The sequence below is a fragment of the Canis lupus genome, chromosome 35 (genome assembly GCF_003254725.2).
Source record: "Canis lupus dingo isolate Sandy chromosome 35, ASM325472v2, whole genome shotgun sequence".
Classification (NCBI taxonomy): domain Eukaryota; kingdom Metazoa; phylum Chordata; class Mammalia; order Carnivora; family Canidae; genus Canis; species Canis lupus.
The window spans coordinates 24,425,679-24,452,313 of NC_064277.1; the positions used below are offsets into that span (position 1 = coordinate 24,425,679).

Consider the following 26,635-nt stretch of genomic DNA (forward strand, 5'->3'; position numbering starts at 1 on the left):
GGAAGGGACAGCTGGCTGCCCTAGCTGACTGGCTTCCTCCTGGCCAGCCTCTTGGAAGCAGGGCCACACAACTGTAGAGAAGAGGCCTGAGCGCCCACCAGGCCCATCACCATCATGCCAGTGGAGCCTGGGGTCACCCTTGACATGGTGGATAGAAAAACTAAATTCCCTGTGGATACTGGAGCCGCCTCCTCTGTCCCGCCTCACCCTGTTGATGATCAGCCCCTCTCTAACCATGACTGTGCGGTAACTGGGATAGATGGACAGTCAAAGGTAAGACAGCTTACTCTTCCCCTGGCTTGTGAAGCCGGATCAAATGTTATTACTCATTCTTTTCTGATGACCCTACTGGTGGGGAGAGGTCTGCTAAATGATTCTGGAGCCATGTTTTACCTTGAAAAGGGTTGGTACTAAGATGAAAATTGAACAGAAACCCAAATTCATCCACAGGCACTGCTGGATGGTCCCAGATTTGAGCCCTTAAATATTGCTCAGAACACAAAACTGAGTAGCTCCACCTGTGTGGGACACTCATGTCCTAGGTGAGGCAAAAAATGTCTACCCCATTCAGATAAAGTTAAAACCCAGAGCAGGCTGTCCTTGGGAATAATAGGATCCTATACAGAGTAAATCTTTAAGAGGAACACAGTCATTAATTTCACAATTTCTCAAGTATGGGCTGATTGAACCTTGTCAATCCCCATGTGATACCCCAGATCTCGCAGTGAGGCAGTCCAGTGGGGAATATTCTTTGTACAGGATTTGAGGGCTGTGAATAAAATAATTGTTCCCCTACACTCAAGAGTACCCAGCCTGAATCATCTGCTTAGCCAGGTCCCAGGCGATGCTCAGTTTTCCACTGTGCCAGACCTGAAGGATGCCTTTTTCTGCATATTCCATCACGAGGAGGGTCAAGATTTACTTGCCTTTGAATGAAAAACTCCTGGTACTTAAGGGGCTACTTAGTACACCTGGACAGTGCTTCCCTAGGGCTTTGGAGACAGCCCCCATCTATTTGGAAATGTACTATGCAAGACAGTTAAATGGGAATTAAAAGTGAGAGATGGGATCCTCTTACAGTATGTTGAGAATTTGCTAATAGCCAGTTTGGCTAAGCAGGCCTCAGATAATAAGACTATACAAACCTGAAATTTTCTAGTTAAGAGAGGATATAGGGTTCCCCCATCAAAAGCCCACATATCACAACAATAGGGCCAATATGTGGACTTGATCCTCACACCAGACTGGGTATCCCAAGAGGACCACCAGCACTATGCCCATTTCCCAAACCAGAAAGCAACTCTCTGTGGCTTTCAGGATATGGCAGAGCTCAGTTGCATCTGGTTCCCTAATTATGGTCTGATGCTAACTCCCCTTATAGGCCTTGAGTGGGGAGAAAGGGACCCCAACAACACGGATGTCACTGGGCCTTTTTAAAGCCTTGAAAACTGGATTGGGTGGGGCCCCTGCCCAAGTTTGGATAAGCCTTTTACTTAGATGTCCCTGAGAGGCAGGGAATTGCTTTGGGGGTCCTGACTTAAAAGCTGGACCCTGATCAGAGACTGGTAGCCTGTTTTTCAAAATAACTAGACCCAGTTGCACAGGCATGGCCCAGCTGCTTATAAGCAGTAGCAGCCCAGCTCTCTTAGTGAGCGAGACCCCTAAGCTGACCTGGGTCAACTGCTGACTACCCATCAGGTTCAGACAGTACTAGAAATTAAAGAGTACCACTGGCTGACCAGAGAAAGGCTAACTAAGGATCAGGTCCTCTCGCTAGATTCCCCAGATGTTATTTTAAATGTGTGCCAAACTAAACCCTGCTCCCGTCTGTAGAAGAGGAAGGTTTCCAGCATTGGTGTGTGGAGACAATGGAACAGACATATTCTAGTAGACCTGACCTTCAAGAAAAACCCCTTGACCATCCAGATCTGGTGTCGGTTATGGACAGGAGCAGTTTTGCGGAGGAGGCATCTGGAAGCCAGGCTACATAATGAGCCTAAGTAGAGTCATAGAGGCTTGAGCTTTTCCACCTCAATGCTCTGCCCACCCAAAAGACTAAACTGATAGCCCAAATTAGGGCCTTACAGTTGGGAAAAGGGAAAAGCTGAAGTCTCTATACTGATTCATAATAATAATTCTTTCTTCTGGAAAGTAAGGGGAATGTTAACAGTTACAAATTTATCAATAAAACATAAAGCCCTAAATTTCACCCTCCTGGAGATAGCGCAACTTCTCAATCAGGTATCTGGAGTCTACTGTAAAAGTTGTCAGAAAGATGAGACCTCTGTAATTGAAGAAGGTATTAAGGCTGACCAATCAACTGTTTAAACAGGCCACCTTAGCACAAGAGCCAGCTCAGATTATTACCAGTTCCCCAGCTGCCCTCAATACCTGCTGCTGGAACATGAAGATCTGAGACATGGGGATATACAGAACAAAGCACTAGGTGGCTTAGGAGAGAGAACAAAATTCTCATTCTAGAAGCCCAACATTTCCATGATGCCACCCATTATGGAAGAGACATCCTTTGGGACTTGGTGCAAAGGGTCTTTTCAGGATAGGGACTTAGACAATAAAACAAGTTACCCTCGCCTATAATTTATGCATCTCAAACCCATCCATTTGATTCCCACTTCTTACACCAGTCCAACACCAGGGGACATATCCTGGAGAAGACAAGTGAGTAGACTTTACCCAGCTTCCACCATGAGTGGGCTACAAATACCACCTCATGTTTGTTGATAATTTTACTGAATGGGTAGAAGCCTTCCCCACTTAGTCTGGGAAGGCAACCAAGGTCAAGAACTCCTTCCAAAAAGAGAATTCCCCTGGTTAGGGCTCTCAAGTCTCTCCAAAGCGATAACAGGCCTCCATTTACAGCTAAAATCACCCAGAGCCTTTCGGCAGCTGTGGGAATAAATTATAAATTGTATGTTCCCTGGCGCCTCCATTCCTCAGAGAAGGATGACAAGATGAATCCTACCCTAAAAGGGACTTTAGCAAAACTTTGTCAAGAAACTTATGAACCTTGGGTTCAATTGCTTCCTATGGCACTACTCAGGATTGCCACTGCCCCTAAGATTAACCTAAGACTCAACCCATTTGAAATGACATGGGAGACCCCTGCTCAACTCTGGTATTTTACTAGATGGGAAAATAAGCCAGAGTTTGCAGCATTTTATTTGGGCTAGGTGCAAAAAGCTTTAGGGATTATGCTAATCACATACCACCAGCACCCCCCTAGAGGTAATTTAGAAGAGAACCCCTCCAACCACCACCACTGCAATTAATCCAGGGGATCTGATCTCCTTAAAACCCTGGAAGGAGGACTCCCCGGAAGATCAGTTGCCACCCAAGTGAAAAGGCCTTTATTGGGTGATTTTAGCCACCCCAATAGCAGTTAAGCTGCAAGGAATTCCTAGCTGCGTATATCTTTCCAGGCTGATACCTTTTTCTCCTGGACAGGCTCAGAAATTCCTGAAAGGCCTGGACCATCTTACTCATGTGAGCCCGTAGAAGAACTCAAGCACTTATTTGAGAAGCGACCCTCATAGTCAGATAAGTGATTGGTGCTTCGGTTTGCCAACTTTGCTTTTTGTTGCCTTTGTTTTACTTTTCCTTCTCTGTGAGTACTGTTTCCGGTCATCTCCCCTCCCTGGGAAAGACCCATTCTGCCCTTACGGGGTCTAGAAGATCAAAACCAATGATGGGATGGATGAAGTGGACCCTCCTCTTGGCCCTTCTCCTGGGAATGAGTTGGGAAGAAAATAGCAAAGTGGGGGCAACCTGGAGAGAAAACTCAATTGTCAATTTTTCTAGCATCGTGGCCTCTGGAAATAATCTCTCCAATTGTTGGATCTGTCATCCACAGCCACAAGTTGGGGTTCCTAAGCTCCAGTTTGTACCTATAAATGAGGATATTACTCTCACCTTGACTTCTGGGTCCGTTAGGAGCATACCACTTCTAGTGGTAGAACTCGACGATCGTGATGCTATGCAATGTGTCAGGCTTACAGACTCTTGGAATCAAACTGGTCTCCAGGTTAAGCGGCCTCTTCTCTGTAAAAAACAGGGACAGCCCTGTTGTCCCTGCCGGACAAACGCCTGCCTCACCAATGTGGGCAGCTTGCCCTCCATTTATCCTATGTCATTCTCCTCTGCAAGCTCTACATGTACCCCCAACAAGACCCACTGGTGTGTAGACTCATCTCTACTCTCTCCAGACGACCAACCTAACTTCTCCTGTACATACTGGAAAGGAACAGCAACCCCTTCCTGGAGGCTCACCTACCAGACCCCATCTGCTTTTGATAGCCAGGAGGGAATAGAAGAGGACTCAGAACTAGGTGGGGGGCCACTGGATGGAGGGCCCCTGTCGCCCAGATGTAAAACTGCACCTAATTGGGGTCCCCATTTACGAAGCTGGTTTAATTCCTCTTCACCCCACCAAGCATGTGCTCCCCCTGGGTATCTGTTTCTCTGCGGTCCACCACAAAATAAACTACCCTATGAAGGGAGCCCCAATTCCTCTTTCTCTTGGCCTCCTCAGGCAGTGGCCTATTCGTGTTTAGATAATGTTCACTTCCGGGGAGAATGCACTTTGGGACGATTGGGCCCTAAAGGATTAGGCGCCACTATATATAATGTCACTTCTCAAACCAGACAGACGAGAGCACTCAGATTAATCTTGGGAGCAACTGAAGAAGCCATGGGACTGGCTGCCCCTTGGGGAGAGTTTGCCTATCATGAAACAACCTTAAAAAACCTTACCCAGGTCATTGAAAACCTGGCCTCAAACGCTGGTGATGCCTTAGAGGGCCTCCAGGAGTCCCTGGATTCCTTGGCTAATGACATACTTGACAATCGGTTAGCTCTAGATTATCTTCGGGCTGAACAAGGGGGTGTCTGTGCAGTGGTCAACAACACCTGCTGTACATACATCAGCATCTCTGGAGAAGTTGAACTAAACATTCAGGAGATTTACAGACAAACCAGATGGTTGCATGGGTTCTATAATCACAATCCCCAAACTCTTCAGGACTCCTAACATCACAGGATACCTTCCTTTCCTAGGTTGGCTTGTGCCAATAATTCTTTTGTTAATATTCAGACCTTGCCTCTTTAATCTTCTGGTTAAGTTTGTGTCTTCTAGACAGCAGTTTCCTGTCAGACTGATGATGGTGGCACAAGGGACCCACCTATCCAGTCCCAAGAAGAACAAGGACCCTATAGATCAGTAGAGCAGTCAGAGAGATTTTTACTCCTCCAGGCAGGACAGGGACAACGCCCCGGCTCCGCAAGAAGCAGTTTCAGAAGAGGAGACCTTCAGCCCCTCCTCCTCAGAAATAAGGAGAGTAAAACCTCTCAGGGGAATGAGCTAGCAAGCACAGGGGCTGTGTCTGGTACCCCGCCCCTGCCCTCACCAGCGGCTCACCCAGAAGACAAGGCGGAGCTACCCGTTTGTGAGCACGTCTCCAGGGATGCTGAAGCTGGATGTCTGCCAGAAGAAACCGGGCGAAACCAAATTGTGACCTGGTGGACCGTGGCGCCGACCCTTCACCTACTTTTTTCCTCTTTGGAGTGCTCACGGTCAGGGCCCGGGGTGGAGGCTGAAGATGCTAAGGAGGCGTGGGAGGCTGGTGCCGCCTCCGCGCCTGCGCACAGCTTCCCGAATCTCCACCCCTCGGTTCCAGGACGTCTATCCCGCCCTCCTCAGCCTCTTTACAGGCTTTCTGGGGTTTTGTCAGCGAGCGGGCTGAGACCTTAGCTCCCTGGGCCGCCTCCCTGGTCTTGGAGCCTAAACCCCCAATAAACACGGCCTGATCTTTCCTTGGCCTCGCGTCAATTACTGCTTTTGCTGAGAGAGCCAAAGAGCCCTGGGGTTGGGAGCAGTCCCCCCTCCGGTATCTCCTTGGCTTTCTCCAGCCTCTGTCCTCTGGAGATGCGGATGCTTTTTTTACTTAATAAAGGGAGGGTATGTTTCGTATGGGAGATGTGCTTCCTGCTTTCAGTGGGACGGGGGAGGACGTGAGCGTCCTTGAACCCACTGTTTCTGGAGTAACTTCATTGGGATAATCCGTATGCCAGAGGCTCACCTAGTGGGACACCTGCCCTTTCTCCCTGTAGCCTTGTAGCGGAGGCAAAACTCCACCTCTCCCCATTTTAGGATGCAGCCAGGACTCTAACAAGATCAAAAGGAGAAAAACAGTTAATGCCTGCGGTGTACATCACAAGAGGGAAACGTCAATGGGCAGGAACTCAGAATAGCAGTTTAGAATTCCAATTTATCTACTATCTTCAATAAAGAACAGACCAAGGAAAACAATTTTAGGCCCCAAGGGAAGGTAAAAAGAAGAGAGGGAAGTAATGGAGAAAGGTTTCTTTGCAGATTCTTCTGGTTCCTCTCTGGGCTAGTAAATCAGTCTCCAGTAAAAGGAGAATTTATATCCAGCCTTTGGACAGAAAAGGGGGGTGAAGGTAAAGAGCTTTTCCTGTGTGGGTTGCTTCCTTTTTTTCTAACTTGAAAACCTTTAATTTATACAAATAACTACTAACTACAAAAAGTAGATTAAAAAATATTTTTTTCCTGGCAGAGTTTAAATGCACATAATGGATAATTCCAAATGCATTTTCCCTGCAGCATCCAGAACAAAATTCTGATATCTTTGCTTCTGCGTCGGCTGCTTCTAAATTACCTTTAGCTCAAAATAATGTCTATGACAAAGTGGCATATTTGGGGTGGCCTATTCTGCTGTCTTTCATCATCAAAATTTCAAGGGCTTTTCTTTCTTCCTGTACCTCTAAGGCTAATTCTCTGCTAGTGGTCATCACATGCCTGAGGTGTCTCATTTGGACAGGATTTTTATTTTGGAAGTGAATTGGGGTGGGGAGCACATGGGAAGGATGAGTTTGATTCTTGTTATACCATATCAGGATGCTTGTCAGGGGTGTTTGTGCCTTGTAAACATTTGCACTGTAGATGTGCCTGGATTCCATATCCTTTAAGATGACTTTCAGTCAAAAGTTATACCAATCTAGGATCTAGATATAGGATTCTAGGACTTTTCAAAATTTGAAGGGGAAAATTCAGGGTGCCCAGCTGGCTCAATCAGAGGAACGTATGACTCTTGAACTTAGGGTTGAGTTCTAGCCCCAAGTTGGGTGAAGAGATTACATAAATAAATAACCTTTTTTAAAAAATAGAAGGGATGGGACACCTGGGTGGCTCAATGGTTGAGTGTCTGCTTTCGGCTCAGGGCAAAGGGTCAAAAGGTCCTGGGATGAGTCCCCCATCAGGGTCCCCACAGAGAGCCTGCTTCTCCCTCTGCCTGTATCTCTGCCTCTCTCTCTGTGTCTCATGGATAAATAAATAAAATCTTTAGAAATATATATAAAGATTTTATTTATTCATGAGAGAGGCAGAGGGAGAAGCAGGGAGCCCGACGTGGGACTCAATCGTGACTTCAGGATCACGCCCTGGGCCGAAGGCAGGTGCCAAACCGCCAAGCCACCCAGGGATCCCTATAGAAGGGATTTTTTTTTTTTAAAGATTTTATTTTATTTACTCATGAGACACCAAGAGAGGCAGAGACAGAGACACAGGCAGAGGGAGAAGCAGGCTCCATGCAGGGAGCCTGATGTGAGACTCCACCCCAGGTCTCCAGGATCACGCCCTGGGCTGAAGGTGGCGCTAAACCGCAGGCTGCCCTAGAAGGGATTTTAAAGGTTATAAAACCCCAAATACTTTTAGATCTGAGAAAGAATATGGCCTGTAATTGAGAAAGCAAAAAGCAGGTATGACAATTGTGGTCAGCATCAGACAAGACCATTCTGTGATTGTAATGGAGTGAGACAAAATAGATAGGTCCCCTGTGTAATCATGTTACAGCACAGACAAAAATACAAGACCCACATGCAAACCACAAAAATGACTATACATCCCTGTCTCGGCTAACTGCTTCTTGACCAATTAAAATTTTAACCCACTTTGTTCTGCTTCCTAATAAAAATTGGAATATCTGATCATACAACAGTCGCCTGATTTCCAACAGCATTCATCCAGAGCAACCTTTCTTTCTTTGACCCTCTCTGAAAGCACCAACACAAACTGAAATCCTGTAAATTCCTCCCACACCCTCTCACTGAGACACCCCACCTCCCAGCCTCCCCACGGCATGTGGAGTCCATACTGCTGTAACAAGTACCATCAAATTCAGTTTATTTTGGCCACAGGTCAGCTTTGGCTGGTGGGCTCCAGCATGGCCATCAGGAAGTCAGAACCCCTGTCAGCCTCCCAGCCCTCATACCCATCCCTCCCAAACTTGGCTCTAGACTTCAAGTTAACTTCCCCAGATACAGCAACATCTCTTAGCATCTATGGCCAAAAGGAACTTCCTGCAGATTTCTAAGAACTTAAACTGAAACACATGCATTCCTGTTCATGATTTATTGACAGGTGTTTGATAATCAGGTATTCACAGAAGGGAACAGGGACTCCATTGTGTGATTCATAAGCACATTCCACTTCTCATATCTTAGCTCAAATCATTAAGATCGCTTTTGTTCGGTTTATTTTTCAAAGAAACTCCTAAAACAGTTTGGAAGAATTCTGGGTTTCTCTCACTTTTTTCTATAAACAAGGCTTTTCATCTCGTATAAAACGTCTCTGTTACTGCAGAATGGAAAAACCACAATTGTATGCACATCAGTGGTTCTTCATTATTTCTGGGACTCTGAACTCCCACCAACCATGGATTCGAAGCCTCGGGATGCACAGAAGTGAAAAATACTGACAACATTGTAGTAATGAGGGCAGAGAGAAGAGAGAGTATAAACTGCCTCAACTTTGTCCTTAGGAGACAGACATACAGGCCTCTCTAAATATGATCGTACGATTAGTGCATGCATTTCTTTCCCTGAGTAACTTGAAGGTACACTCATCTGTAACTGATAATTAAGAAAGAAGTTGTGGGGTGGGGGGTGCAGGCAGGCTGGGTGGGGGCCAGGGGCTGGGAGTGGAAGCCACTGAACAGGTTGGGAAAGGTCTTCTCCTGAGGATAACTGACAATTCTTAGCATGGTGTATCAATTCTTTGAAGAAAAAAAGAGATGCCTTCTGAATCTCTCACATTCACTGACTCTGTCTTTCCCCTTCTTTCTCTCCCTTCCCCTCCTCTCCCCTCCCCTCCCCGTCCTCTCCCCTCCCCTCCCCCTCTTCTTAACTTATCTGTGTCTCTCTTTCTGTCTCTCTCTGTGTCTGTCTCTCTCGGTAATCACCTGCGTACACTTTCTGTGATATTCACCCTAAAAGATCCTCAGCCAAAGAAGAGCTAAACTCTGTATTTTCATGTTTTTAGAGCCTCCTCGCAGAAGGTGAATGCATGTAGCTTTGGAGGGTTTACTTCCCAGGTAACAGGAAAAGAGGCTGCAGGGGAGAGATTCTGGAAAGAACTCAAAAGTGGTCCGCACCACCCGGACCCCGTCACAGGATCTTCCTATTTACCCCTGTCCAGTCCAACCTCACTCTGTTGGCTCCCATGAGTTCCCTGTCTGCTCCCTTTGTGTTCCAGGAACTTTCCTTTTCAGGTTTCCAGGAACCTGACTCAGATGTCCCCACTCAACCAGACCTCAGTGTCTTGCTCCCAGGGCACACTTATCCTCCCTCCAACTCCAGGAGCCCCTCTTCTACACAGAAATCTATCCCTGTATTTTCTCCAGGCCTTTTCGTTTCCTTTCTAGCCACCCTTCCCAAATGCAAACCCTGGTACGGCCACACACCTGAATTTTTTTTTAAGATTTTATTTTTTATTTATCCATGAGAGACACAGAGAGGCAGAGACATAGGCAGAGGGAGAAGCAGCCTCCCCACAAGGAACCTGATGTGGGACTCAATCCCAGGATCCCAGGATCATGTCCTGAGCTGAAGGCAGATGCTCAACAACTGAGCCACCCAGGTGTCCCCACACCTGAATTTAACACAGGCTTGGTAAATAGGGGAATGAGGTTAGTGTTACAATGTGGATATATCATTAGATCACTTCTAATTATTATCTGCATGTCAACGGTGTGTGCCCCAAGAAAGAGCAGTTGACCATGAAGCTCCCTCGGAAACCACTGAATTCAGTACTATACCCGGTGCCCGTTGGCCCTCACCCTTTGTTGTAGCTTGGTTTAGCAACAGAAATTAGCCCAAGACCCTGAGCCAGAGCCACCCCTCAGGGGCAGCTCCACAATTCATGTAAAGCTGCCAGCTGCCTCCTCACTTGTGACTTCTGAATAATGATCAGGGTAAACTCCTGTGGACCAGCAGCCCCAGTTAGGACCACTCTGATCCTGTCCAGATCTATCGAATCAGAATCTGTTATTTAGAAAACCCTCCAGTGAAACATAGGCTCAGGTAAGTTAAACATCGCTCTGGGAGGGACACTGGGGGCAGGGGGACACGTCCTAGCACTAATAAACCATCTGATGTATTTCACTGTGGAAACTATACCTAGAGGCTGTTGGAGGGGTGGGAAAAAACCTGTGATGGGAACACAGAAAGGTAAACAAACAAAAAAAAAAAGATGAACCATTTAATTCCTTCCCTCTTCCATCCCCGAAAAACCCAAGAAATTGTATAGGAAAAGAAATGAATCAGATGTGATACTTGGATCCATAAAATTATAGCTACAGAACCATAGCATTGGAAACATGGAACAAAAGGGATCTATTTCTAATGGTGATTAAAGAGCTGTATCCATCAGGGTTCTCTAGAGAAACAGAACCAACAGGATCTATACAGATGTATAGAAAAAGATGTGTTAGGAGGGCTGGTTTGTGGGATTATGGAGGCAGACGAGCCCCATGATCTGTGCCCTGCAGACTGGATGCCCAGGAAAAGTGATGGCCTACCAGTCCAAACTCCAAGGCCTGAGAACCAGGGGAGCCAATGTCTGAGGGATGGAGAAGATGGATGTCCCAGCTCAAGCAGAGAGCAGATTTGCCCTTCCTGTTTTTTCCATTCGGGCCCTGCATGGATTGGATGGTGCCCGTCCACCTTGTTGAGGGAAATCTACTTTAACCTGTCTACAGAATCAAATGGTAATCTCTTCCAGAAACATTCCCGCAGACACATTCAGAAATAATGTTTTACCAGCTATCTGGGCATTGCTTAGGCCCAGTCAATTGACAAAGGAAATTAACTGTCACAAGAACTAAATCATCATCGACTTAATTGCTAGGGCTTTGAAAAGTGAAATCTAAAAATGATTATGTCAAGAAAAAGCAACAGAAATAGGTTATAGTTTCAGGGCGCCTGGGTGGCTTAGTCAGTTGAGGGATGGACTCTTGGTTTTGGCTCAGGTCGTGATCTCATGGGTGGGGTGGGGAGGTCTGCTTGAAGATTCCCTCCCTCTGCCCTCCACCGCCCCCCCCCCACACACACGTGTATGCTCGCACGCGCTCTCTCTCTCTCAAGTAAATAAATCTTAAAAAAAAAAAAAAAAAGAAGGTAATATATTATAGTCTTGAGAAATACCTAGATAAATGCCAGATAATACAAGCAGGTGAAGAAGCTGTTTCTGGGGAATGAGATGTGGAAGTGAGATAGATGCTTTTCCTAAAAGCTCTTTAACTGTTTGGATTTTTAAAAATCTGTATGGATTACTTTAGCAAGATAAACTAATTTTTTTAACTAATTTTTTTTAAAGATCTTATTTATTTATTTGACAGAGAGAGAGAGAGAAGCAGGAGGAGCGGCAGGCAGAGGGAGAAGGAGAAGCAGGATCCATCAATGTGGGGCTGGATCCCAGGACCCTGGGATTAGGGCCTGAGCTGAAGGCAGACACTTCACCAACTGGACCCCCCAGGTGCCCCTAAAAAAACTAATTTTAAAAAGAGAAGGAGCAGCAGGTCTGACTGGCTCAGTGGGAAAAGCTGTGACTGGATCTTGGGGTTCTAGGTTCAAGCCCCGCACCTGGTGCAGAGATTACTTAAGTAAAGAAATGAATAAACTTAAAAACGCGGGCATGCGCGTGCGTGTGTGTGTGTATGTGTGTGTGTGTGTGTGTGTGTGTGTGAGAGAGAGAGAGAGAGAGAGAGAGAGAGAGAGAGAGAGAGAAGCAGCAAGCAGTTGCCTCAACAAAGAGCAGATGAAGGTCCCGTAGGACAAGGATGAGCGTAATCCCTGGATTCAACTGATCTACAGCACTGGGAAATTAGAGCCATGCTGGAAAAGAGCAAGGGGAGGCAAGTCCTGACATTTTTGCTGTTAGATTTGCTCGTGTGGAGCCCATCACATTCCTCAACTCAAATGATTTTCATGTCTCTAAGGGAGAAGTTTGTGTTTCCAGTCTCCAGGGGCTGGGCAGTAGCAGGACCTTTCCCATAGCAGCCCCACACCATACAGGACTTCACACACAGCGTGAGCCTAGAGGGATAGGGGCTCGTAGACTTTTTCCCTGAGTGAGCCTGGATTCAGAGATCCTGCCTTTAAAGGCTGTTAGTTTATGGAGAGATAACTCAGAGGTCACCCAATTGACACTATGGCTGCCACGTAGCATGAGTTCTGGATACCATTGCTTTCTATTCCCCTGGCCTCTTCCTTGTCAGTCTAGCTCCCTTGAGACAAGTAAAAGCTTTTTTTTACCCCCGCCCCCCAATTTTTTTGACAATGTAGAGCAGAGGTCAGAAGTCTAGTCAGAGTGGGTTGAGGAAAAGAAACTGATTATAGGTGATATTTCCAAAAGCCAGGTTGAGAACAAGACAGAAGCACTTCAAACTAGGAAGGGCAAAGACCAGCTGGTTTGATTTGAGCTGCAAATTCTATTTTGGTTTATATGCTGATGAAAAGCCTGAGAATAGGAACTTCAAGAGTTTAGGTTAGGAGAGGAAGATAGACTTGCAAACAAAAGACAGAAGTAAATATATGAGCTTGTCAAAGCAAGACTCAGGTCAGGTGTGCACTAGCAGAGAAAGGGGCCAGGAAGTTGTCTGTCACAGAATAAACCCAACCATCATCCTGGAGACTTGGTTTCACTTGGAGGGGGCATAAGCTATCCAGAGTCATATATAAACAAACCTCATAAAGAATGAAGTACAATGCTGTAATTTACTTTAAATTTATGGATAAGACCCAAGATAATACCTGAGGTGTCTCTCACCTGAGTTGGGCAATGCTTGGGAGCTTCTTCCTAAAACCCCTCTAGTTATCGTGCTCAGATGGGACCACAGCAAGATACAAGTGAAGAAACGAGAAATTCTAGAAAAGTGGTTGCACATGCTTACTTTTGGAAGAGATTGACCTTAAATGAGCTTTTGTTTTAAAGATTTTATTTATTTATATATTTATTTGAGACAGAGAGAGAGAGCACAAATGGGGAGGAGGGTCAGAGGGAGGGAGAGGGAGAAGCAGGCTCCCCGCTGAGCAAGGGACCACCCCCCCCCCCCCCCCCCCAGTGTGGATGTGAGGCTTGACCTGGGATCATGAACCAAGCTGAAAGCAGGTGCTTAACAAACTGAGCACCCAGGTGCCCCAGTGATTTCTACTTTTTAAAAATGTTTTTCCAGGGGTGGCTGGCTGGCTTAGTCAGTGGAGCAAGCAAATCTTGATCATAGAGTTGTCAGTTTGAGCTGCACAATGGGTGTAGAGATTACTTAAAAATAGTCTTAAAGGGACTCCTTGGGGGCTCAGTCAGTTCAGCATCAGACTCTTGATTTTGGCTCAGGTCCTGATCTAAGGGTTGTGAGATAGAGCCCTGCTGTGGGCTCCTGTTTAATATTCTTTCTCTCCCTCTCCCACCCCACCCCCCAGTTCATGCTCTCTTTCTCTCTCAATAATAATAATAATATCCTAAAAAATAAAAATGTTTTTCCATATTTAAAATATTTTTCATAACAATAAGAGGTTTAGTTCAAAATAGGGAGATGCAGGTTGAGTTGCTTGCAGGGAGGTCACTTTGAGGTCTTGCATCATACACATGCATTCCCAGCCTACCTTTAAATTTTCAACCCACATAAACAACAAACAGGATAACAACTTACCGTCTTCTAAATCCCTACGGTTCTCTAAGCACTTTACTTGCTTCATCTCATTTAATCCAGTGCCTTTCCAAAGAAGGTATTATCAACAATATTCCTAATTTAGAGCTAAAAGGAGATTAGATTTGAAGAGGTGAATGAACAGGTTTAAGGCCTTACAGCTCATTTTAGTGTTCTCTTGATCCTCTCTTTTTCGTCCAATCACCTTTGATTGAGTCCAGCTTATCAGTGTATATTCTGGTCTTTGAGCTGAAGACCACAAATACACAGACTCACCATCTCTCTGGAAAACTACCCCTCCCCCCCCAAAAGTAAAGTCATCTGGGACCTGGGGGCAGGCTTTCCTGAGAGCACTTCCCCCTTCCTTCTTCCGCTGTCTTTAACTTTTGCTCCTGGGGCCACAGCCAGCTCTGCCGATTGCTCGCTGGACCCCCTGGTGCATCTTCCTGCCAGAACAGAGATCAGTACGGTGACCGCTCCCGCTCGTCCAGAGAACCCGAGAGCCGCAGCCAGCAGCGCATTTGCTCTTCCTCTGGCTCCTTCTTCCCCATTTCTTTCCCAGTCCCTCTATCCCTCTACCCTCTACTCTTTGCTCTCTCGGTTCATTCTTGTGCCTTCTCCCCTCATCATTTCTCTGTTCTCTTCCATTTCAACCCCCGGTTTCTGTCTCAGCCTGCATTGCTCAAAGCGAATACCAAACTACTATATTTGGGGGGAAAAGAGGTTTTTGAAAAGCCGTGGTCCCAAGCGTTGTTCGTTGATAAGAAGCGCATTCATGGTTACTAGGCCTCACCATTCTCTTCTAAGATTCTCTTGGGGTTTTAGGGTCTCTTTCGCGGCGGGATGCGCGGCCGACCAAAGGGGCAGTGGGTGCGCGGGGGCCGTGGCTGCGGGACCAAGGGTCTGTAGTGGGAGGGGCGAGCGGAGGGCTTCAGGTGCAAAGGTCCGGGGCGTTCCAAGCTGGAAGGAGCCGCGGGGAGGGCGGGGAGGGCGCAGAGAAGGGTGTCGAAAGAAACGTCGCGATCTCCCGTGCATTCATTCGTTCGTTCATCACCCAGGCGGGAGTTCTGACGACCACGACCAGGTAGGCCACCAGTAGCTTCTGCCCCAGGAAGGCTTGGAGATGGCAGTTTCCCCAAAGTCGTGTCTACTCTTCCTCACTGTCTTCCAGCTGTCCAAGCCAGATTCGGGTAGGTGCCCCCTTCCCCCGCCCGGGCCTCCCTCTCGCGGCCCCAGCGACCTCCGCCGGGCACTCCCGCTGCCCACACCGACCTGGGTCCCGCGTCCACGCTGTCTGCCTGCCCGCTTTCCGCAGCCCGCTTTGACGTGATTGGACCCGCGGAGCCCGTCGTGGCGGCGGTGGGGGCAGACGTGGAGCTGCCCTGCCACCTGTCCCCGAACGTGAGCGCCGAGCGCATGGAGCTGCGCTGGTTCCGCGGGCAGGCGGCGGCCGCGGTGCTGGTGCGCAGGGACGGGCGCGAGCAGGAGGCCGAGCAGGGGGCCCAGTACCGCGGCCGGGCCTCGCTCGTGGACGCCGACATCGCGGCCGGGCGCGTGGCCGTGAGGCTACACCGGGTGAGGGCCTCGGACGACGGCGAGTACCGCTGCTCCTTCCGGCAGGACGCAAGCTACGAGGAGGCCAGCGTGCACCTGCAGGTGGCCGGTAAGTACGCCTGCTTTGACCCGGGCGCGGTGGGTTATCCTGTGGCCCTGGTGCTTTGGAAACCACCAGATGCAGTGCCCAGATGCCTTTTAGGATGGACAAGGGGGCAGGCCCAGAGTGGGAGGGGGCGGGAGGGGCGTTTGGGAGTGGGGTCAGAGCATTTCCCCGTATTATTAATCAAATAAATGTAAGATGTAATGGCTCTAGAACACTCTTTTCCATGGGCACACCGTAGTCTCCGTGATTCAGGCTCAGCCCTGAACATTTTGATCTACTTTTCACTACGTACTTTTCACCCACTACGATGAGGCTGTGTAAAGCAGCACATCCTCTGAGGCTGCTTTATGGATTAGCACCCAATGACTGATTTCCTAAGATCCTAGAGCCTGGCTGCTCCTTAACATTCTTGATCCACCTAGACAAGTTTTTGGTTTTTGATTCCTTTTATTTTGCTTCAAGCCAAAATTCAGGGCGAAACAATAAAGGAAATGGTAAGCATTCAGGAGGAAAGCATGCACTGTCTCTGGTTTTCCCACTTACTAGTGAATGGCAGCAAACAAATCTCTTTCTGAGCCTTATTCCTTGCTGTAAAACTGTCAAAAGATTTTTCAAGAATGAAATAAAATTGGACAATACCTAAGAAACTGCATTATCAATGCTTGTAGAAGTATTGTATATTTGTCAATATTATTACTATGCCTCAGACTGCCCTATAATTTCCAGTATATGAATATATTACCTTTTATGTTTATACTAAAAGTTTAAAAAATACTTGGGTGTAATTTGGGTCCCTGCCTCAGAACAGGGACATAATGCATTATGCACAACTCACATTTCCTTCTTCGGGAAGTATCTTAAACATTGATTATAAAACCCTAGAGATCTGATAGCATAAAACTGCCGTTGTTACCTTTTATGAGTGATAGACATCTTTGAGAATCTGCTGTAGATGGCAGCCTTTTCATGAAAAGAATCCACATTTTCACACAAATTGGAACCTGGATTTAAACCAACAGTTGTGGACACATGTTTGAGGATTCTTCTCTGCAGCTTGGTTTGTTGTTTGTTTGTTTGTTTGTACTCTGTAGAAGTGTAAGAAGATAATCAGGCTGAAGACAGAAAGGAAAAACAGCTTTATGTTGATATATATTAGGACATAACTGTGTGTAGGGAAGATGAGGTTGAAACCCATTTAAGAAAATCCCTGAATCAGTAACACAGATGAAGGAAACTTAAATTGTCAGCTACAATCTCAATGCAAAGAACCTCCAACCTCCTTCTCTTCAAGGATACTCCTTCTCTGATCATCCTCAAATACCCACTCCTAGTTCTCCTACCCCCCCCCCCCAAAGGCTTTCATAATACTTCTGACCAAAGCCCTCTCCCATCTCTGGAGCTCCCTTACTTGTGTCTATGCCCTTGGTCTTGCTCTTCCTGCCGATTAGAAAAGCTCCCTTTGTTGGCCCATCAAACTCCTGCCCACATCTCAAGCACTAAGTCCCGATATGGCATCCCTCTCCGATAAGGCAGGAAATTTCTTTTATTGATAGCACAGCTTTCTTGTGTAATGAAATAGGAGATGAAGATGGATCCTTCACTCCCAGTCCCTGCGTGCTTCTGTTTCTAAAACTGTGTAACCCTATGGTTATAAGACTCCCAGGAGAACGTCCACTAAAGAAGTAAGGCCAGTTTCTCTCTCCATAGCTCTGGGCTCCGATCCTTACATCCGTATGGAAGTTCAAGAAAGTGGAGAGGTCCGGCTGGAGTGTACCTCAGTAGGATGGTACCCAGAACCCCAGATACAGTGGAGAACTTCCGAGGGAGAAAAGTTTTCATCCACATCAGAGTCTAGGAATCCTGATGAAGAAGGCCTGTTCAGTGTGGCTGCTTCAGTGGTCATCAGAGACCCCTCCATGAAGAATGTAACCTGCTATATCCAGAACCTCCTTCTTGGCCAGCAGAAGGAAGTAGACATTTCGATACCAGGTCAGTGAAATCAAGGCTGGGTTCCTATTTGATGCCATTTCAGGGCCATATTGCCTGGGACACCTGCCCACGCCATGCCCTCATGGTACAATTGTCTACTTTCCCCACCTAAGCATAAAGGACCACTGGCATAAAGGAACCTCCCTCAATTTCATTAAAAGAGAAAAGACTCTTTAAAAAAAATATTTATTTATTCATGAGAGGTACATAGAAAGAGAGGCAGAGACATAGGCAGAGGGAGAAGCAGGCTTCCCCGGGGGGGATCCTGATGCAGGACTCGAATCCAGGACCCCGGGATCACAAACCAAGCCAAAGGCAGACGCTCAATCACTGAGCCACACGGTGCCCCGGAAAAGAAAAGATTCTAAATGCATAAAATCAGGGGGCCCTGGGTGGCTCAGTCGGTTAAACATCTGCCTTCAGCTCAGGTCATGATCCCAGGGTCCTGGGATTAAGCCCCACCTTGGGCTCCCTGCTCAGCCAGGAGTCTGCTTCTCCCTCTGCCTCTCCCCACTGCTTGTTCTCTCTCTCTCTGTCCAATAAATAGAATATTTTTTAAAGATTTTATTTATTTATTCATTAGAGACAGAGAGAGAGAGAGAGAGGCAGAGACACAGGCAGAGGGAGAAGCAGGCTCCATGCAGGGAGCCCGACGTGAGACTCAATCCTGGGACTCTGGGATCACGCCCTGAGCTGAAGGCAGACACTGAACCGTTCAACCACTGAGCCACCCAGGTGTCCCAAAAAATAGAATCTTTAGGGGCTCCTGGGTGGCTTGGCGGTTTAGCGCCTGCCTTTGGATCCTGGAGTCCCAGGATCAAGTCCCACATTGGGCTCCCTGCATGGAGCCTGCTTCTCCCTCTGCCTGTGTCTCTGCCTCTCTCTGTGTCTCTCATGAATAAATAAATAAAATATTTAAAAAATAAATAAATAGAACCTTTAAAAAAAGAATTTTAAATCCTAAATCCATAAAATCTGCCTTGATCTCATAGAAAGTCCAGATTTTCCATTTTGGGATATAGATCTTAGATACAGAAACTTTGTCTCTGGGGGTGGGCCTCCTCTCCTGAAATAACAAGAAAACCCATTTCCACCCTTGCCCCTCTGTCTTTCTCATCCCATGCTAGAGCTCTGTCTAGGTTTCCAGGGTCCTCAGGAAAGCAGGTATTCTCATTATTCCCCCAAACTATCTCTGGCTTAGGCAGGAACATTTCCTTATTCTTTGGTCATTGAGTCCCATTCTGTGGCACACGGTCCCATTCTGTGACAATTCCCTTCCTGATTTACTTCCTCCACCCACTTGGCTCCCATCCTGTATTGACAGTTAAGAAAGAATTTTCACAATAACCTGAATTGATCCATTATTTTCTTTATTTCCCAGGTCCTGTCCCAAAATGACTTTTTTTTTCTTGCCCATATTCCAAACTTTCTTGAAAAACTGACACCAAAGTAGATCACTGTTGTATACCTTGCAAAATTAAACATAATTACATCATCTTGGTTATATTAACTGGAATTACTAAACCATTAAGGCTTTCTGAAATATAACAGAAATTCAAGAGGTTGTGTGGACCATACATGTTGTTTTCTTCTAAACAAATACACTTGTGTGAGTGGCCTTTTGTCCTGTTGGCTGTCACGGCACTGTTAAATAGCCTGCACAAGGAACCACCATCTGAGCATAGTTGAAAAACAGGGTAATCTTGTAGCAACCTTGACATCCATAAACTAGGAATTTGGGCTCTGAGCTAGCTATTTCTTTTTACGTTTTTTTCTTATCCCTTCCAAGGGCAGGTGTAGTAAATCCTTAGCCAAAGGCATGAAAAAAAACAAACAAACAAAAAAACAAAGGCATTTTGATCCTTTCACAGGCAGCCAGTCCCAATCTCAAAGGTGACACCCCTAGTGAGCAGCACGCCATCAGGCCCGAAATGACTCCTGTTCATTTCATTCCTCTCTTTCTCTGCCCTCACCTACTTAAGATTGAAACTTTTCTGAAAAGCTTAAAGCAGCATTGGAAGGACTATTTTTTGCCAGAGGAGGAGTGGGAGAGGTCCAAATCATCCTCTCTTCCAACCCTTTGGAATCAGAAAACAGAGCTGGATTTATTCAGAGTTGTACAACAACTTGTCCTTCTTGGGATTTTGTTTCAGCTCCCTTCTTCCCAAGATTGACTCCCTGGATGGTGGCAGTGGCTGTCATCCTGATGGTTCTGGGACTTCTCACAATTGGGTCCATAGTTTGTACTTGGAGACTATACAAAGAAAGATCTAGACACAGAAAGGATGAATTCAGCTCTAAGGGTAAGTCGTGGGCTGCTTGTCAGGCGTGCTTCCAAATGGGGTTAGATCCAAATCCTTTCAGATGGCTGCCAATGGGAAGATATTTGATTCCAGAATTCTGAAAGTCAAGGCGGGGGGGGGGGGATTATAAGGCACCTGAATCCACCGATACCCAATATGAAGGTCTGGGGTGTAGAAGGAGTCAAAAACCAATGCTAACTGAGATATTAGACCTGATATTCGCTCACTATTGCCACTCCCCAGCCCCCAGACTCTCCTCTCACTTCTAACTCAGTTTCCCAGTAAAGATTGAAGATCTAATCCCAAACCAGTAGGAACTTCCTACTGGCACATTTCTTAGGAAAAAAACAAAAAACAAAAAAACACCACCATAATCCTTGTTCCTTATTATTGACAAAGTTTCTGTAATCAGGTAGTCATAAATTAACAATTTACTCCTTTATGTGTTCCTCACACCAGTTTTTTACCCTCCCTCATGCCTACTATAAAAGGTCATAAAGGTATTTGTTTGTTTTCCAGAGAAACTCCTGGAAGAGCTCAGTAAGTTCTCTCTTCTTGTCATTATTTCACCAACAAGATATTCTCTCTTGTTAGAAAACCTGTCACTGACTCTCTTTCTCTCTCTCTCTCTCTCTCTCTCTCTCATTGCAGAATGGAAAAAGGCTACACTGCACAGAGGTCAGTGGCTCTGAACTTCTCAGGAGCTCTGAGGCTCAATCCCCCGGGGATTCAAAGTCCTATCATACTTGGAAATAAAAAACACTAACCCATTTTCCTGGTAAGGATAGATAGGGGAAAGATGATGGCAAATGGCCTCCACATTTTCCTTGAAGCACATAGAGGGCCCTTGGGAGATGATGAGAAGACAAGCCCCTCTGACAGGGACCATTGGGCATTGGCGGACAGTCGGCTCACACTTCACCCCAAGACTTTTGATGGAAGAGGAAAATAGAGACAGCTGCACAGGCCAAACAGTTCTCCTCCTAAGAGGACCTGCTAACATCTAGAACAGTGCTTATTTACTTACTTACTTACTTCTTACTTACTTACTTACTTACTTACTTACTTACTTACTTATTTATTGGAAAAGAAAGAATAGGTCTTGTAACCCCTAATGGTCACTGATGCTCAGACTTGCGCTCTCTGTCTCTAGTTGATGTGACTCTGGATCCAGACACCGCCCACCCCCACCTCTCTTTGTCTGAGGATTCAAAGTCTGTCCGACTGGAAGATTCACGTCAAGAACTGCCTGAGAAACCAGAGAGATTTGACTCCTGGCCTTGTGTGTTAGGTTGTGAGACCTTCACGTCAGGGCGACATTTCTGGGAGGTAGAGGTGGGAGACAGGGCTGACTGGGCAGTCGGCGTATGTAGGGAGAATGTGGTGAAGAAAGGGTTTGACCCCATGACTCCTGAGAATGGGTTCTGGGCTGTGGAGTTGTATGGGAATGGGTACTGGGCCCTCACCCCACGGCGGACCCCTCTCCCATTGGTAGGACCCCCCCGTCGGGTGGGGATTTTCCTGGACTATGAATCAGGAGACATCTCCTTCTACAATATGACTGATGGGTCCCCTATTTATGCTTTCTCCAATGCCTCCTTCTCTGGTCCCCTCCAGCCTTTCTTCTGCCTGTGGTCCTGTGGTAAAAAGCCCCTGACCATCTGCCCAATCACTGATGGGCCTGAGAGAGTCACAGTGGTTGTTGATGCCAAGGACTTCACTAAGGAGATCCCGCTGTCCCCCATGGGGCAGGACTCTGCCTCTGGGGATACAGACACCCTCCATTCTAAGCTAATCCCCACCCAGCCCAGCCAAAGGGCACTTTAAGGAATATCCCAGCCAGACTGCTTTCCTTTGCCCTAAGGCCTTCCCTCCATGCCTCTGAAGCACCACCTGCCAGCTTCTCCATTTCTTCATGTTGGGTAGGGATCAGTTGGTCTTGGGGAGGTTGTGCTGCTGCTGCTGCTGCTGCTGCTGCTGCTGCTGCTGGAGAGTGTGGGGTGTGGGACCTTCCTCATCTGTTTCTGTACTGATGCTCAGGGGGCAGGGAGGTGACTCTGAAGCTCCTTCCAGTGTTCTCCTATCCCCAGAGGCCAAATCCTAAAGGGAGGGATAGCTCGGCAATAAGATGGGGGTTGGGTTGGCATGGGGTTATGACAGAAACCTCTGGGTGTCCAGAATAGGGATGTGTAGAGGAACATGCTTTAGGCAAGCAGGAAACCCAAAAGGTTCTGGGAAGAGAAGATCCAAGGTTGAAATCCCATAAAGTAACTTGTGAGGGGGGGGACATCCCAAAGGAGGACAGTGAGGGGAACCCAGGCCAAGGATGAACACCTGGCCCACTTCTAGGGTTTCTGGGCTTGTATCTCCAGTTCCCTAAGACACACCCTCCAGAGTGGAGACCACTGGCACCACTTCTGTGGGATCTGAGCAGTTGGCCTGGGGGCCTAGAGAAGGGATGAAATGAGCAGGGCTGGGGGCCAGACTGAACATTTGATCCAGGAGAAAACTTCAGACAAAAGCCAGGCTGCAAGCATTGCCATACCCCAGATCCTGCTTTCCTCTCTGCTGTCTCCTGTTTGCCTCTCACCCAGGGGTCATTCCAGTCTCACTTTGTGGACTCCACACACATTTTCAGCTCTCTCCTTCCTTTTGATCTAGAATCTGTCCATCTCAGAGGCTTTACAGGAATCCACCTGAGTGACTGCACCCCTTTATCAGCCAGGGTCAGCCTCAGGGCCCCTCGGCCCTCATCCCAACATCTGGTTTAAACCCCTCAGACTCGGAACCTGCGTGGCTCAGTTGGTTTGGTGTTGGCCTTTGGCTCAGTTCCTGGTTCTGGGGTCCTGGGATCGAGTCCCACATGGGGCCCCCTGGTCGGTGGGAGCCTGCTTGCCCCTCCCCCCTGCTCGTGCTCTCTATCTCAGTCAATTAAATAAACACATAAATCTTAAAAAAAAAAAAAAAAGACCCCAAATGTACCTTCAATTTGCTCCCCTGCAGTCCATGGCCACCCCAGGCCAGCATTCAGTCTCCCCACCCACCATCCCTGTGCACTGTCCCCTGGGTCCCCAGATGCCTTGTCCCTGTGCTCAGCACAGCTAGGCTGACCATACCTGTTCATGTCTGCATTTTCCTGTAGACATGTAGCTTATCATGCCAATGGACTGCTTACACCTTCCATTTCCATTGTGTTTTTCCAGTTTCCAGAAGAGAGGTCACCCATGGTTTTAGCCTAATAAGTCTGTTGATTGCTGAAAGTGGCATCTGCACATTTTCTTTACCTCAATGAGTAGAACTGAAACAAAAACAGGAAAGAAACTGCATGTGTAAAGAAAGAAAGAAAGAAAAAGAAAGAAAGAAAGAAAGAAAAGAAAGAAAGAAACTGCATGCGAATGCAGCTGACTGGACAGAGCAGCGTGCGTTTCTGTTTCCAAGACTCCTCTGCAGGCCTGATGGCAGTGGGCTGGCAGGGGCAGGCAGGCACTAGGGGCTGCTGTCCCCTTAGCCTCTAGCTGCTTACAGAAAGGCCGGAGTACCCGTGGCTGCTGACTTGTAGCCTCTGTTTGGGAGGTGACTCCATGTCTACTACTAAAAAGGTAATTGACTCCTGGTATAGGTGAGTGAGGCCACCTCTTCAGATGTTAACAGTACTCCTCCAGGAGGAGGAAAGATTTGGGAAATTTTTAATGGTAATGCCTTGTAATTGGAAAACCAGAAACACTTGGGTGATCTTTAGAAACCACTCTTCCAGAGGGGAAGCCCTATGGTTTCCTATTTCAAGACCCTTGTCGTTCAGTAAGATGCCCACTTTCCCCTGTGTGGTCCCAAGCAAGGATCGAAAAGGGTCTCCTTCACAGAAGGCCTGACCTTAATGCAATTCAAGCATCTCCACAGCCCAAAGGGGCAGACTGTGAGTCTCCAAAGGTCCACCAAATGGTGGGAGACCATATCACCTGATATGTGTGTCGCCTGCCAAGAAATCATCAAAATCAGATCTATTACAGATCCAACAACAAGAAAGCCAGCTTCCGAATTATGTTCACACTGGACATATTATTTCCATCATTGTACCACATGACATATCTCATGAGTAAGCTAAGAACCAATTTTTCTTCATTTTCAGTCTACTAACTACCCTCATAGAGGACTGTGACAAAGTAAAGCCCAACATTGTCTCTTAGGGGGCGATTCTGAACACCAGACAGGCCTATTATCATCACATTCACTGTGTATCGTGACATACGACATTGTCAACAACTCTCTATTACTCATCTTTGTTACTATCAGCCTGGAGACCCCAACCCCTTTATGAATACACATAAAGGCTTGTATATCAGGAGACCCACACAGGTGTTATTTGGGGATTTCAGAGATAAACTGAAGCCAGGAGACATAAAGATATCTAATTAAAGCATATAGTCTGTGTCCAAGCTAGGATCTGAAAGCGAGTGTCCTTGTTCTCTCTCTGTTTAGGACATATTCCACAGAACAAACCACGATTGAGTAGCAAGACTAGAGACTTAGAGAGATTACCAAGGTGGGATCCATTGATTGGGTGAGTCTTAGGCATGAAGAAGGTCAGGAGAAGAAAAAAAGCAATGAAATGTGCCACCTTTTATTCGGACCAAGAGCAGGGACCTGGAGAACCAGATAGAAAGGGCCCCTTCATCATTTCATGGATCCTCAACACCCAGTGTCTTCCTTTCCATTGGAACCCCTACCTCAAACACTTCTCACCACATTGTCCACCTCATGCCATGCCCCACACCCCAATACCCTTGGGAGAAGAACATTATTTATCACGGTTTTAAGTATTCATTTGTGTTCAAATTATACTTCTAGAAAGTCAAAGAAAAACAAAGTCCAAAGTTCTTTAAAAATATTTGGGAACCTTAGGCAGTTGCTCTGCTGGCTTAATGTATAACGTGTATCCTGAGATGTTTATGTGAAATCTCACTCATAATAGACAGGGCTGTCACAAGAACCCCTCTCTGAGAATAGAAAGACATCATAGGTTTTAATCAGTTCTGTGACTCCTCTCCCCTTCCTCCTAATCCTTGACCTCCCCATGATCCATGATTTCCCTGACCACTCAAGGAAAATGGTCACCAGGTACAGTACTGAGCTGACAGTAGATTCTTAGGAAACATTTGTGTCCTTCCTTTAAACTCACCCACTCCACCCCCAGCTCTCACCTCTTTGCCTGAGACACCTCTAAGGAAGAACTTATCTGATGAACCTCCAGGCTCTCTCCAACTGGCACCAGCTACCAGTGCCTAGAGGAAACAATCAGTCTTGGTAGTCCTGGCTTTATTTCTGAATTTTCTAAAAGAGATGACATCGGGTATTGCTAGACCTCTATAACCCAAAAAGTTTATCTGTATCCTTGAGAGATTATATTTGTCTTCACAAAACGCTTACATACAGCCTCCTCCTGTACAACCACTCCAATAATCGGATTTTAATATTCTCTACAGATTATTTCCATCTTTTCTCCTGGACAGGTGGGCTCTGGCATTTCAGGTACCAGGGGACGCCTTCCTTTGGTTATAGTCATCCCTGGCTATCTCCAATGATTCATATCCAGACATCCCAGTGCACGTGGGTTCACATATACGGAGCCTATGAACATCCATCATAAATTGTGCTTTGGACTCTGGCACTCTAGGATTCACAAATATTTTGGGCCAGAGGCCTGTACCACAGAGGTCTGAACATTCTTTTGAATGTGGTTCCTCCACTTTACCCTTAAAAGAAAGATTCAGCCTGTTTCTAAAGCTCCTAAAATAATGACTCAAAAGTGGGTTCACAGGAGAATCACCTAGGGGTGGAGGGGAATTCTTAACAAATACAATTCCCAGGTGGAACTCTCAGGTCTGAGGTGGGGAGGATGTTGGCAATAGCTACATGCTTTCACATGTCACCTCCTGCTACCGGCAGAGCAGTGGATCTGTTAAGAATTACAGGTTGCGCCCCTCGGACCCACTGCGCGACGGATCCACCCGCGGAAGAGCCTGCCCAGCACCTGCGAAACCTCTGGTTCCTCCAGCGTCACCGCGATGAAGAAAGTGGTTCAGCAGCTCCGGCTGGAAGCGGGGCTCAACCGCGTGAAAGTCTCCCAGGCAGCTGCAGATTTGAAACAATTCTGTCTGCAGAATGCCCAACACGACCCCCTGCAAACTGGTGTATCTTCAAGTACGAATCCCTTCAGACCCCAGAAAGTCTGTTCCTTTTTGTAGTAAAACGAATCTTTTGATGGTTTTCTAAACCACTTTACATGAACCAGTGAATATTCAAAGGAGAACTAAATTTGAAGCCTGTACAAAAGCTTATCCCAATAACACGTGCCATACTATATAAACTTCTACCTTTGTCAGTCCTTAACATCTACCTCTCTGAATTTTCATAAATTTCTATTTCACAAGAAATAGAATTTACTCACCCCCGTAAATTTATATACACTGGCAGCAGCATATAATAAAATACTTAAGTGTAAAAGTTAAAAAAAAAAAAAAGAAAGAAAGAATTACAGGTTGCTAGGCTTTAAGCGGGTGACTCTCACACTTGGGCCTGCCTTGGAATTGCATGGAGCGGTTATTAGACACAGATTACTGGACTTTGTCCCCAAAATGTCTGATTCAGTAGGTCTGAATTTGCCTCTA

General features: G+C 46.7%; 2 protein-coding genes across 2 annotated transcripts; both read left to right on the forward strand.

Annotated features, from left to right (window-relative positions):
* The first annotated feature begins 15,066 nt into the window (after positions 1-15,066).
* Positions 15,067-26,357, forward strand: BTN1A1 (butyrophilin subfamily 1 member A1). The gene is made up of 7 exons (XM_025470812.3): positions 15,067-15,208; positions 15,334-15,681; positions 17,386-17,667; positions 19,821-19,970; positions 20,490-20,510; positions 20,622-20,648; positions 21,124-26,357. Exons 1-7 carry the CDS (start codon positions 15,142-15,144, stop codon positions 21,795-21,797), a joined length of 1,569 nt encoding a protein of 522 aa, XP_025326597.1. The 5' UTR covers positions 15,067-15,141; the 3' UTR covers positions 21,798-26,357.
* Positions 25,049-26,212, forward strand: LOC112674423 (guanine nucleotide-binding protein G(I)/G(S)/G(O) subunit gamma-5-like). Its single transcript, XM_035710546.2, has 2 exons — positions 25,049-25,085; positions 25,932-26,212. Exons 1-2 carry the CDS (start codon positions 25,049-25,051, stop codon positions 26,210-26,212), a joined length of 318 nt encoding a protein of 105 aa, XP_035566439.1.
* Positions 26,358-26,635: the final 278 nt, after the last annotated feature.

Bases quoted from the DNA above. Each gene is read 5' to 3' on its own strand.
- BTN1A1 (XM_025470812.3), top strand. From the start codon at position 15,142: ATGGCAGTTTCCCCAAAGTCGTGTCTACTCTTCCTCACTGTCTTCCAG. The intron at 15,209-15,333 runs GTAGGTGCCCCC...CGCTTTCCGCAG, and splicing joins GCTGTCCAAGCCAGATTCGG to CCCGCTTTGACGTGATTGGA. The intron at 17,668-19,820 runs GTCAGTGAAATC...ATTTTGTTTCAG, and splicing joins AGTAGACATTTCGATACCAG to CTCCCTTCTTCCCAAGATTG.
- LOC112674423 (XM_035710546.2), top strand. From the start codon at position 25,049: ATGATTTCCCTGACCACTCAAGGAAAATGGTCACCAG. The intron at 25,086-25,931 runs GTACAGTACTGA...GGATCTGTTAAG, and splicing joins TCAAGGAAAATGGTCACCAG to AATTACAGGTTGCGCCCCTC.